Source organism: Saccoglossus kowalevskii, chromosome 6, assembly GCF_978046115.1.
Source record: "Saccoglossus kowalevskii chromosome 6, keSacKowa6.1, whole genome shotgun sequence".
Taxonomy (NCBI): Eukaryota; Metazoa; Hemichordata; class Enteropneusta; family Harrimaniidae; genus Saccoglossus; species Saccoglossus kowalevskii.
This window is the reverse complement of record NC_140646.1, coordinates 34,656,762-34,671,345: the sequence shown is the minus strand read 5'-3', so window position 1 is coordinate 34,671,345 and position 14,584 is coordinate 34,656,762. Positions and strand designations below refer to the sequence as shown.

General features: G+C 35.9%; 1 protein-coding gene across 1 annotated transcript; it reads right to left on the bottom strand.

Annotated features, from left to right (window-relative positions):
* Nucleotides 1–2,151: 2,151 nt before the first annotated feature.
* Nucleotides 2,152–12,099, bottom strand: LOC144352603 (uncharacterized). The gene is made up of 5 exons (XM_085500449.1): nt 11,935–12,099; nt 10,833–10,912; nt 5,329–5,392; nt 4,425–4,556; nt 2,152–3,139 (listed from the first exon to the last, which is right to left on the bottom strand). The coding sequence occupies exons 1-5, from the start codon at nt 12,068–12,070 to the stop codon at nt 3,042–3,044; spliced, it is 510 nt and encodes a 169-aa protein (XP_085356575.1). The 5' UTR covers nt 12,071–12,099; the 3' UTR covers nt 2,152–3,041.
* Nucleotides 12,100–14,584: the final 2,485 nt, after the last annotated feature.

Below are 14,584 nucleotides of genomic sequence, written 5' to 3'. Positions count from 1 at the left end.
GTTCCACTGACTATATACCACACAACTCGTTAATTATTCCACTACTGGTCATATACCACACCATCCCTGACAACCCATCAATTGTTCAACTGGTCATATACCACACAACCCATCCATTATTCCACTACTGGTCATATGCATTGCCATCCCTGACAACCTACCCATTGTTCCACTGACTATATACCACACAACTCGTTAATTATTCCACTACTGGTCATATACCACACCATCCCTGACAACCCATCAATTGTTCCACTGGCCATATACCACACAACCCATCCATTATTCCACTACTGGTCATATACCACGCTATCCCTGACAACCTACCCATTGTTCCACTGGCCATATACCACACAACTCGTTAATTATTCCACTACTGGTCATATACCACACCATCTCTGACAACCCATCAATTGTTCCACTGGCCATATACCACACAACCCATCCATTATTCCACTACTGGTCATATACCACGCTATCCCTGACAACCCATCAATTGTTCCACTGGCTATATACCACACAATCCATCCATTATTCCACTACTGGTCATATACCACGCTATCCCTGACAACCTACTCATTGTTCCACTGGCTATATACCACACAACCCATCCATTATTCCACTACTGGTCATATACCACGCTATCCCTGACAACCCATCAATTGTTCCACTGGCCATATACCACACAACCCATCCATTATTCCACTACTGGTCATATACCATGCCATCCCTGACAACCTATCAATTGTTCCACTGGTCATATACCACACAACCCATCCATTATTCCACTACTAGTCATATACCACGCTATCCCTGACAACCTACCCATTGTTCAACTGGTCATATACCACACAACCCATTCATTATTCCACTACTGGTCATATACTATGCCATCCCTGACAACCCATCCATTGTTCCACTGGTCATATACCACACAACCCATCCATTATTCCACTACTGGTCATATACCATGCCATCCCTGACAACCTATCAATTGTTCCACTGGTCATATACCACACAACCCATCCATTATTCCACTACTGGTCATATACCACGCTATCCCTGACAACCTACCCATTGTTCCACTGGCTATATACCACACAATCCATCCATTATTCCACTACTGGTCATATACCACGCTATCCCTGACAACCCATCAATTGTTCCACTGGTCATATACCACACAACCCATCCATTATTCCACTACTGGTCATATACCACGCTATCCCTGACAACCCATCAATTGTTCCACTGGCCATATACCACACAACCCATCCATTATTCCACTACTGGTCATATACCACGCTATCCCTGACAACCCATCAATTGTTCCACTGGCTATATACCACACAACTCGTGCATTATTCCACTACTGGTCATATACCACGCCATCCCTGACAACCTACCCATTGTTCCACTGGCCATATACCACACAACCCATCCATTATTCCACTACTGGTCATATACCATGCCATCCCTGACAACCCATCAATTGTTCCACTGGCCATATACAACACAACTCATCCATTATTCCACTACTGGTCATATACCACGCTATCCCTGACAACCCATCAATTGTTCCACTGGCTATATACCACACAACTCATCCATTATTCCACTACTGGTCATATACCACACCATCCCTGACAACCTACCCATTGTTCCACTGGTCATATACCACACAACTCATCCATTACTCCACTACTGGTCATATACCACGCCATCCCTGACAACCTACCTATTGTTCCACTGGTCATATACCACACAACCCATCCATTATTCCACTACTGGTCATATACCATGCCATCCCTGACAACCTACCCATTGTTCCACTACTGGTCATATACCATGCCATCCCCGACAACCTATCCATTGTTCCACTGGCCATATACCACACAACCCATCCATTATTCCACTACTGGTCATATACCACGCTATCCCTGACAACCTACCCATTGTTCCACTGGTCATATACCACACAACTCATCCATTATTCCACTAGTCATATACTATGCTATCCCTCACAACCCACTAGTTATTCCACTACTAGTCGTATACCATGCTATGCCTCACAACCTACGAATTGTTATACTAGCCACATACCACCCCATCCTTCACTCAATCATGCAAGTGAAAAAACAGCACCAGTAATTATTTTAGTTAATCCAAATCCTTTATTTGCAAATTAAAGAGCACATAAACAACAAATCCAGATATTTACTTGCAAACCCGCCCACTTCAATAAGGTTCATATATAAAGAAAAACCCATACTGACCAATTTTCTTTGGAGTATCTAAACCCTATCCACTTATGCTCCTAAAACTTTTACAATTGCAAGATCATCAAACACGAAAACCCAATAAAAAAAAACCACCCTACATACTTCAAATTGTTGTTGAATGATGAGGACAGTTTAAATTTACATCCATATTTCAATTTATTGTTTTCTTATCCTGTTATTATTTTGATGTAATCAAAAATACCATATATTTTAATTAATATCACTTCTCATTTGACAATCAAGGGGGGAAAAAATAACAAGGTGCAGCCACCACCAATTACAATAACTTCATTCTAATTTGCAATATAACAAATTAAATACATGCATTTGTACATAGGTGTAATGCAATGTGTTACTATAACCGTAATGTCACAGAAGTGTGTTATTATTTCAGAATACTAGACCCCCACCCTGCCCTAAGTTAACCAAGTTATAGAAAGTATTGTTAACCAGAGATTAAGAAATTAGATTAGGTGAAGACAAAATTTTAGATACCAGAGTCGAATTGATCAATTTACATTGAGAAAGAAACTTGTAGCATTTATTTGAAAAGCTGAAAACTGAATGTGTATGAACCATTCACCTAACAAAATCAAACATCACAGAGTATAAATAATTCTAACCCCCTTTTCCCAGAGTTGAGAAATTTAACTGTGCGAGTGTTAGAGATTAAAACATACTTAAAATGTGATTATATGATGTTTATATGATAAACAAACTGTAAAAATGATTTGAAATGTAGAAAGAAATCCCTGATCCTTATTGTTCACTCTCTTTTAAAAAAGCGCCATACTGTTTTGCATCCATTAATTCTGTGGTTTCTTCCGGTGATGATAACTTCACTTTTATGATCCAACCTGCGGAGGAATCAAAATTAAATCAGCGTTAAAATCATTGGTGCATCCATGTATTCATTAAGGTAGATGTTTTATTCTCGGTTTTAAAGGATGTTTTGATACTCTAAATCAATCATTAGTGCATGTATTTAAAAGCATTATTCAATAAATATTAAATGTTTAACTTGTATCTTGTTGTTGTAGGATTAAATAATCTTAACAGAAAAAAAAAACCCATCACTGCATCATTTTCCCTATGTCGAGAAGCAAAATCCTTTTCTCAGTGCAATTACACTATTCTATGTCTTCGTCAGGTAAAAGAATTCTGTACTGCAACTTCACATCACCACACAGAAAATACCTTAAGATGAAGTGATTTAAATCTGCTGTGGTAAAAACTTGCCCTTAACATGAAGTGAAGATGTAATCTTCCATCATCATAGGGAGACCTCCTTAATATGAAATAATTTTAAATCAACCAAGATGTAAACTTACCATGAAAATAGGGAGGCCACCTTAACATGAAATGATTTTAAATCAACCAAGATGTAAACTTACCATGAACATAGGGAGGCCTCCTTAACATGAAATGATTTAAAATCAACCAAGATGTAAACTTACCATCATCATAGGAAGACATTAACATGAAATGATTTAAAATCAACCAAGATGTAAACTCACCAGCATCATAGGGAGACCTCCTTAACATGAAGTGATTTTAAATCAACCAAGATGTAAACTTACCATCATCATAGGGAGACCTTAACATAAAATGATTTTAAATCAACCAAGATGTAAATTTACCATCATCATAAGGAGGCCTCCTTAACATGAAGTGATTTTAAATCAACCAAGATGTAATCTTCCATCATCATAGGGAGAACTCCTTAACATGAAGTCATTTTAAATTAACCAAGATGTAAACTTACCATCAACATAGGGAGGCCTCCTTAACACGAAGTGATTTTAAATTAACCAAGATGTAAACTTACCATAAACATAGGGAGGCCACCTTAACATGAAATGATTTTAAATTAACCAAGATGTAAACTTCCATCATCATAAAGAGGCCTCCTTAACATGAAGTGATTTTAAATCAACCAAGATGTAAACTTACCATCAACATAGGGAGACCTCCTTAACATGAAATGATTTTAAATTAACCAAGATGTAAACTTACCATAAACATAGGGAGGCCTCCTTAACATGAAATGATTTTAAATTAACCAAGATGTAAACTTACCATCAACATAGGGAGGCCTCCTTAACATGAAGTGATTTTAAATCAACCAAGATGTAAACTTACCATCAACATAAGGAGAACTATTAATAAGACTTGGTTTATCTTCTAAGGTAGTATTGACTTCAACAACAACACCGGACACTGGAGTATAAAGTTCACTAGCGGCTTTAACACTTTCTACAGCACCAAATTCATCTACAAAATTCAGCAAAATCACAAATAATTTCCATCAGTAATGCCCCTTACGGTACAGTACTGGAGTGGAAATGTCATGCCTCCACTTTCACAGATATTCAATGCAGAGTTTAGTATTAGTACAGGCTTTAAGCCAGCCACTTGTCTACTTGTCATTTTAAGCAGGCACTCCACATTTTAGACAGGTAGAAAATGTTATTACCTATAAATTGCAAAATAAACACAAATAATCAACAAAAAATAGACATTTTCATAGTCACAGTAAATCAATACAAGTTTTGTACAATTACTGTAGCTGTGTCATGACTACTGTGCTGGTTGATAGGTAAAAACACTTTGAAATCGGAGTATTTTCATTATTTGAGTAAAGTATCTTTCCATGACAGATTTATCAGTGATGGGATGTTTCCTCACATTTTTTCATCAGGAGACAAATGGATTTGGTGTATGATCTTTATCGGAGATTACATAAAAGGAACTGCAGATATGCAGAGAAAACAGATTGAGGCAGCTGGGGTAATTGCAGCCATCAACAATTGCCAAAATCAATAGTCAATACAAATCACAACTGTCAATACAAATCACAACGGTCAATACAAATCACAACAGTCGATACAGATCGCAATGGTAAATACAAATTACCATCAATACAAATCACGACAGTCGATACAAATCACAACAGTCAATACATGCTTCACTGCATTTCAATATTTTCTAAAGCATATACATCTGGGTGAAAGTGAAGAATTATTATTTTCATCATATAACTTACCATCTTTCTCAATTTTTGCGTTCACTTCGGGGAGACCAACATAGACGACATCACCCAGAGATTCCTAGCATGTAAAAAAAAAAAAATTATATTAAGGATTGTACATCCCCAAATATAGCTATCACTGGGGGAGGGTGTGGTCTCAGGCAAAACCAAGAGGTTCGCTTTTCCTCTGCATCACAGGAATTAGATGCATACGTATCTTGTAATCCTGTCTGTGTACCAATTGGTCATTGCATGCCAGAGAAACAGATGAACATTTATGCAGTGAACAAATCAAAGAAAACTTTGAAAGAATTATCACGTGCATGTGCAACATGTGCCTTGATAAACGTTGATTTTCCCATAATCCAATGAGCTTTTCCAATGAAATCTTTCCTAAACTACGCAAATTCAACCCTGAAGTGATCAGGTGTGTGGATTATCTGAAAGCATCTGTAGGTACCATACTCGTCCGACACAGCACCAACGTTCAACTAAGCGCCACCCCCCCACACTTTTAGGGACAATGCGATTTTCAGATCACAATCGTCTAAGCAATGTACACAGTATTCAATTGTATACGAATCATGTATAAAAATTGGAGTATCCCAGATCATTTGTGTACCAGTAAATGTTAAGGGATTTTATATCATTGGAGAACCTGAAAAATGGCTAGTATAGAAATTAGCAAAGTAATATGTAGTTTCAACCAACAACTAATCAAGTCTGTGGATACTAGACCAGTCAACCATATTTGATAAAATTAAAAATTGAAGTGCTTAAATGTATGTGTGACAACATGTTTTTCATTTGTTTGAATGAAAGCAGTCAATGTATGGCCAAGAAATGTAGATCCTGAATTAAAAGTCCTCATTTTTGGCTTGAACATGAAAAAAGAAACTTTAGATGCTATTGCACAAAGCCCTCTGGACTAGTGCCACTCATAAATCATTGGTTCCACAAGGGAAAGTAATATTTGGTCGCATGTAGTTCCTAATATTATAATACTACATTGGACTACATGTAAAGTTGAATAGGAATTAGGTTTTTTATTTGGTTAGGCCCATAACAGAGGTTTTCACCAATTATTCAAATTCCCATATATGAAATTTATTTTCACTACATACACATTTCCTGAAGAGGTAAACAAGTAAATATTAAATTCAAGAAGGTAATTATTAAAAACAAGTAAATAAAAATATTGTTTCCCTTGAAAATTCATTATTCACAGATCACATGCTGGTAGCTGCATTGTGTCTTAATAAAGAGGTGATGTTGGAACAAGATACTGTGGGTACATTGTAAAGGAAAAGTAAACCTAGCCCAGATACATGATTACGTAGTTACCATGAACTAGTATGAATAAGAGGATTTGTATTATTGTTGCACACGTTGTGTGAACGAGAGAGCCTGGTGAACAAATGTGTGTGAAGTTAGATGGGGAATTTCCATGGAGGTGAGAAGCACCTTACAAACACACAAACAGCTGCATCCAGGCTTTTGCATAACATCCATTCCACTGATTGTTATAAACAAATCGAGTTCAGTCGTGGGTTATTCAACATTAGTGACCACTGTACATAGTTCTAGTGATGCATATTAAATGGAATATCCAGGAACTGTGACTTGTGCCATTCAGTACCGATGCTGCATAGGCTTTGGCTTATTTGACCTCAGGTTCGCATAAACAAAAGTCTGCCTTTGCTACAATGTGTCATCAGCGTCATTGCAAAACTTCAAAACACTGGGACACTGATCAACTTGAAGCCAAGTTGCAGTCGGCGGCATGGATTTTTAACTTGATAACTACACATACGTTGTCATAACTCGCACAAATAACAAATAGGGTTGTAAATTATTGTTTTTTTTAATTATTGTTTCATTTCACTCAGTCCACATTCTCTGCTAATACAGCACACTTTACGTATACATCAACAGTACAGAAAGGAGACCCAGACATGTCAATTCACTTTGCAACATGCACGAACATCTTACCCGATGTTGTCGTTAGCACATACAAAATATTTACAGGTTCGTATATTGGAACATCAAATTTGCAGTTGTTCAAAGGGCGGCAGTCGTCACACTGCGTCCTGTTCGATATGGGACTCATAGCAACCTATACAACGCGTGTAAAATACATTGTTTATTTCCATGAAATTCGAACATGCACTGCGCGACGATCACGCTTTAACTTAATTGAAAAACGACCATCTTTGACCATCCATGTAGCCGCAATCGCCTTACACAAATGATAAGTAATAAGTATCAAACTGTTCAGAGTTTGACCGCAATTGTATCAGGGAAATCGATTGGCTGCAATTGTATCAGGGGAATCGATTGGCTGCAATTGTATCAGGGAAATCGATTGGCTGCAATTGTATCAGGGGAATCGATGGGCTGCAATGTTGCCTATTATGATATCCAGGATTTAGGTAATACAACACTCAATAACTCATACTGTTTATTACATGTATGCACAATCTTTCCATCGTTATTTTTGTGTCAAATCAACATAGTGTAATAGTGTAACAACCATGAATAGGGGCTAGGTTTACCTTTCCTTTAACTAAAAGATAATGTTGGATCGAGGAACTGTGGGGGAAATTTAATCAAAATACGGCCAAATTTGAGAGAGTTTGATCAAGCCATTGTACTATTTAGCTCTAAAGAATCCAAAGTTTGACAAGGCATGTGAGAAAAATTGTTGACTGTACAATAAATCCTCTGTGCAATTCAAATTGTGTATCTGAATATTTTTATAAGCAGTGACCATTTTTTAAATGCACATGCACAGCTGTATGTAAAGGGATTATCAAGGTATTAACCATAAAAAAAACGCACAGTTGTCGGTCAAAAAACAACCCTGTAAAGTTGTAATTTTAAAAAAGAAAATAACTACAGGGAATGTTAAGGGATAGTGACCTTTGTGAAAATTAATTAATGAATACAGACACAGACAGATAGACATAATACAAGTATCTGTTTTAAATGTGGTATCAATGAGATAATACACATACTGACACTATAAATTCTGAAATGGAAAAAAAAATACAAAGAATTTAAAACAAATGTCACTTCAATAAACTGGCTACGAGGAATCATAATAATTCAACATTAAACCAAAGTCAAAGCAGCTCTCATTTCCCCCAAAGTAATTGTCAGGAATACTGTAAAATTACTAATTTTCACTGGGTTTAAATTTCACTGATTTACCATTTCAGGCATATTCAGTGGGTTTTAAATTCACGGTTTCGTCATTAAAATAATGTGTTCTATGCTAAATTTTACATATTCACTGTGTTTTAATTTAGCGCATTTTTCCAGTCAGCGAAATAAGCTAAATTAAAACCCAGTGAATAATTACCCCCTTTACAGTACTTAATATAAATAATACGATTTACTTCACTGCAGCAAATAATAACAAGAATTAAAATTGAAGATGTTATGCTAATATAATATATTACATTAAAAGATATCCTGGCTTTATCTTGAACCTTTTGACAGACAGACCTACAAAGTCATTGACCTTTGAGTATGAATAAAGCCTCCTGACTAGTGTCTAGTGATATATTCTACAGTTAAGTTTTCATTACCTATCCACTATCCACAGATTTGCCAAATAAGAATGCTAATGTAAAGTGAAACCAAGTCTAACACAGCATGTCAATTTTAGAAATTCAATAACTCCACTATTAATCATAGGTAGGCTTAAAATTATGCCATCACCATAGCAACATCAAAACATCGCTTAAATTAATTTTATAAATACAATTGTTGTAATAAAACTGATTCGTGTAAATTATTATAACTTACCCCGAGTAATTACAAAATCATTTCATTCTTGGAATTATTACCTGTCACTCACACTTTCGACATATTACATGTATGTTGTCAGAGGTCTCAAAGAAGCATTAAACTGAAAGTTGTTCAATTATCCACACAATAGATCAATCAAACAAGCTTAATTAATATGTGTCGTCAATTAATATAAACCAAACTATATATTCCCTAATTTACACAAAGTTTCCTTTGTTGAATATTAAATATGACATACACTGTATGGTATTTATTGAATATCTCATTAGAAGTGAATGGCTACAAAGGAAAGCTAAGTGCACGAGACCCTAACATAAAAACCTAGAGTAAAATCTAGATCAAAGAATAAGAAGCTAAATAAATAGTGTTCCTTTTACAGTACTGTATTTGCTGTAATTAAGCGCATATAAAACATCAGTTTTTATTTTATACTGGATTATTAAAATAATATTATTTTTAACAAGACGAATCAAATCCCACATCATTTTTTTTCTCTCACATCCCCAAATATGCAAAACAGAGGAAATATGCTAGAAATGTTATAGTGACAAAATTGTCATCTGTAGGTAGTTTCTATTTGACACACTGGGTTGTATGTGCTGTGCTATCCTTGCCATGTATTTTACACACACACAATCATGTTCATGCTAACTGAAGTTATTGTATGTTGCTTGTACATGTCGTATGCAATGAATTGAATTGAATTGACAAGGCCCAGTAACCTTGGAATTGATGTACCAGATGAAACATGTATGATCATTATTGGGGCTGGAAAAAATAATTTTCTGTTTCTCTATTCTGCCCAGCCGCTTAAAAAAAACAAATATGTCCCTGAGGTAAAATTACACGCCTCATTTACAAATTCCAATGACACAAGCAAATTAGGTTTTTTTCCCGGGATTTATGAGGCTGCTATAATCAAATCCAGTGAAAACACAAGCTTATTCCCCATTTATGTTTTATATATAAGCTGTAAATTTAGCACCTGATGTTCTACAAAATTTAGTTGTCATTAAATTGATTACACATATAAAAAAATGTTTCAGCATTATTAAATCACAACATGTAAAACAAGGCCAAAGATGCAACGATCACCGTGTAAACAAAAGCCGAAAACTCTCACTTCTTTGTGCAGTGTAACAAGATTACCCCTACATGTATAAATTTGGATTTTCAGGATTACTTCAAAGTTGAGTTTGTGCAGTTTCCTTGACTAACTGTTTTAGAAGCTCTTCGACCCCAGTTTCACAGCAGCTTGCACAGAGCCCATAGAAATACATGATACAGTGGTGCGCATCTAAGCATTGTAGAACATTCTGACATGGCCTTGCCCACCATAGATAGGGGTCCAGGTTAAAGGCCACCCAGCATAAAGTGGTTATAAATAAACTGCCATAATATGGCAGACATTAAACACTGGAGAGACAGATTACATAGGGTAAATTGTAAAAATGAAAATCTTGTTCAAATATGTAAACCTAAATTACTAGTTATTTATTATATTTATCAGAAGTATAAACTCACACTGGGGACTGAGGGTTGAAGTATAAACATGTTGATAGATCTACAAAATACTCTGATCACTTAATTGTCAGTAAATTTGTAAAATGAACCTGCTCACATCCACTGCAATTGCAGGCGAGTAGATTACACATTCTCCTCACACACTGGTAACAAAAATAGAAAAGTCTGATTCCACCTACCTGTGCATAATCTGATACACCTATTGTTCCCACTTCACCATCTAATTTAATCCATTCATGCTTATCAGAATATTTTCTATCTAAAAAAAAGAAGATAAGAATAACACACAATGTGGCTGTAGTATTTAAAGTATTTGATTCCAATGGCTACCGAAAAGTAAATGAGGCAAAAGTGATGTCATGTGTGAAAAAAAATCAAATCATTACATTTAAAACAGGACTTACTGAAAACTTACTGAGAATTGAAAATACAAGTGATAGGCAAATATTTGTGAATATGATGCACTAAACCAAAAATTGATCTGTAGTTAGTCAAATAAAAGGGGAGAACTACAATTGTATTACCTGGTTGCAATGTTTACAATTGCATGCTAGTTTTTTTATATTGTGAACTGATTTCGGAATAGCTGAACAGAAATTATTTAATTATAATTTTGATCAAGAGTTCTATGAATAATCAATATTATTGGGTTTCATTCTCATTTTGTAAGGCATATACTTATGATGAAATTAGTCTAGTGAGTAACCTTATTTCCATTCGTAATTAAAGTGCCTGTTTGCTAGTACCGGTAATATTCCATATATGATAAATCAAAACGTTTGATAGTTGTGTGCGTTCATGGCTACTTTAAAAATAACATAATTCGGGTGAAAAATTAAACTAAAAGTAATGGGATTTGATAAATTGATGTATAAGAATATCGTACTTAATATTCAGTGCGTGGCGTTTATTTGCGATAGTATGGTTCGAAAGACGATAAAATACACTTGATGCCCTGGGACATAATTTCATTTTCGCACAGACACCTGCAAAGATACGCCCTTGCGTTGAGATTGCGCCCAGAGTTGGGTTGATTTTGATGTCCATAAATTCATTTCAAGTAATATACAGGGTTCAGTATAATATCAGTGATTATCATGAGCTTTTTTTTGGTCTAAGTAAATTTTGCAAGTCGTCAAAATATATATATATATATTCAAAGAGCGCCATAATTTGTCTACTTGCTGAATCAACTGTTGAACCAGTCATGGCAGCGACCCGGTGTTGGTGAACTGAAACAAAAGTTAGTCCGATAGCACCCTCGAATGTCGTATAACTTACCATCTCTAATCTCCGATTCTTGTGAGCAATATCTGGCACTATGTGGCACATGTCTTGGCACTAGCTGAGTTGCAGCAATATACCTAGTACCCGTCGAAGCAACTCTTCGTAATCCCAGTCTAACCAGACTCGCCATTTTGTCGTACGAAACTGCACATGCGTAGAAGTTTCAGACAAGTTAACTCCCACAATGCGTCACTGCAGTTAAAACTCATACACAAACAACAAAACAATAGGGGTCGGGAACTTCGTGAACAAAGTACAAAAAAACAATTTGTAAGAATTTAAATGGTAATGTGTTTATTTATAATTCCTGAACAAACAATTAACCTTGATCAATTTCCAAGAAATTGCCACGATTACATGTAAGTTGTTGCATAGACCAATGACATTTCAATGAGGGGGGGGGCAAGGGTTATTTTCGTTCAAAAAAAATAAAATTCCGTAATTCTGTAATCACAGGCTAGACGTACAACGTAATCAATCAAATATTTTGTTCGTACACTGTAAAAATGTGTCATTTTTCTCGTACGTACAAAAATTCACATCCAAATAAAAAATCGTAAAGAATAATCCAGGGAAATTACATTTTAGAAACTGTAAAACGACTAGATGACACAATTCACTACAAAATTGAATGTCAAGACGTAAAAGGCCCTCTAGCCGAATGAAGAGCATTACGAGGGTAATATGCGCATGCGTCTCTTCAAACGGCGCAGCAATGGCGGAGAATTTGAGTCGGAGAGCTTTTCGAACCATTCAATGTTCCATTTGTTAACACTGTAAACTGTAAAAACGTCTTTTTTTTCTTCGTAAATTGTGAAAAGCCCTTTTTATTTCCCGTAAAAACGTACCAGCTACCCCCTTGCCTCCCCTCTTTGCATAGACCAACGGTTATTGAACCTTTTTGACTATGATCAATAAAAAGCAGGACAATTGTAAAATACACAAAAGAAGGTTTAATGCCTACAATCAAACAACACTCAAATATCGTGCCTTAGTTATTGGTTAAATTGAATGATAAAAACAATAACACGTTAATAAAACGTAAACTAAACGCGAAATTGAAGCTACATTAAAACGAGAAAAATAGGCGTGTACTCAGATGTTCGCACTACACCACATGCTGGTGTCCCGCAGAGATAGCGGTTTTCATGATCAGTTTATTTCGGCGTTCGTTGTTACAGTTGTCACATGCACTCAGCGTTGCAACTCACCGTAAAAGCACTTATTTTCACTGATATTTAATTTCACGATTTTGCAAGGAAAACAATGAGTTCTATTGACATTATATACTTCACGTGCATTTAATTTAGCGGGTAATATTCATAAGCGAAAATATCGAAATTAAAACACAGTGAATAATTAATGCATTTACAGTACCTTGAAAAAATATAATATATAAGCGCCTCATTTTGAGTAAGTGGGCGACACAGATGCTGTGTTACTTAAAGGTACGTGTGTGCATTTGTGAGCACAGACATTGTTAAAGCTGCTGAGCAAATCACTAACATAATTTTAATTGAGCTGATGATCAATATTTTTTTTATAAATACATTTACAAGCTAATTCCCTTTATCTTGAAGGTCTGATAATGATATGTCATACAACATAATGATAATAAGACTGTATTTATATATGTCTAAAGGTTGAAATGTGCAGCACTGTCACGTGACATTCCGTCTATATATACGCAATGATGTCATAATGCGATGTAAATAAACTATTATTGCCACGTAAGTCGTGGTTTTCAATTACTGTGAAATACTAGTACTTTATTTTCACTTGGAATTAATTTTCGCTATTTTCGCTGAAGGAATGATTCAGTGAAAATAAAATTTCCTATACTTTACATTCAACTCATCAAAAATCAGTGAAAATAAATTCCATACAAAAACACCCAAAAAGTCTTTTCAGCGAAAATTAATTCCAGCTAAAATAAAGTATTTTACAGTACATTAACAATTCATTTGAAAGTGCTTATATGAATTATATTAAACATTCCCTAATCCTTGCCGAAATCATGACGAGGAGTCAAGCGTTGGCCAAGTGGCAATAAGATCCCACGATGCGTATGTAAATCGTATGAGGTCGTCGTCAGCGCTCGAAGATTCTCACCTCGAAGGCTTCATCGATGCGTATTCCAACACGCCCATCCAAAAAGAGATGCATTACCGGGTCCAGTAAACCGATACCATTGCCTTCCCGTAGTTGGTGCCAACCGAAGTAAGGGAACGGATTGTCGAAATCTAGGTAAAACATCACTCGTGTAGTGTTTCCCTTGCTGTCTTCGATACAAATTTCGTGGCGTATTGAGGCCGGCCAGTATCGACAAACTTTGATGATCTTACAGACTAAGATTTGCCTTTGCGGAGGAAAGAACAATTCTGTTTCAAAACGGATAAGGCGGAGATCCTTAATTATTGAAACATTCGGCAGGTGAAAGGGGTTTCCGCGTCCCGGCATAAACATATCATCGTCGCCATCATCATAATTATTATCATCATCATAATCGTCGCCGTACTCGTCATTGTCAAACTCAAAGTCAAAATTGGACTCTTCTTCGTCGCCGTCACCATGAGAATGCGTCTTCTTAGAGTTTCTACTTTTACATTCTTCCTTATGTCGTCTCCAGTCTGCTTTCTGACAG

Bases quoted from the DNA above. Each gene is read 5' to 3' on its own strand.
- LOC144352603 (XM_085500449.1), bottom strand. From the start codon at position 12,070: ATGGCGAGTCTGGTTAGACTGGGATTACGAAGAGTTGCTTCGACGGGT. The intron at 10,913-11,934 runs GTAAGTTATACG...TCTTTTTTTTAG, and splicing joins AGAATCGGAGATTAGAGATG to ATAGAAAATATTCTGATAAG. The intron at 3,140-4,424 runs GTAAGTTTACAT...ATTCCTCCGCAG, and splicing joins TAGTTCTCCTTATGTTGATG to GTTGGATCATAAAAGTGAAG.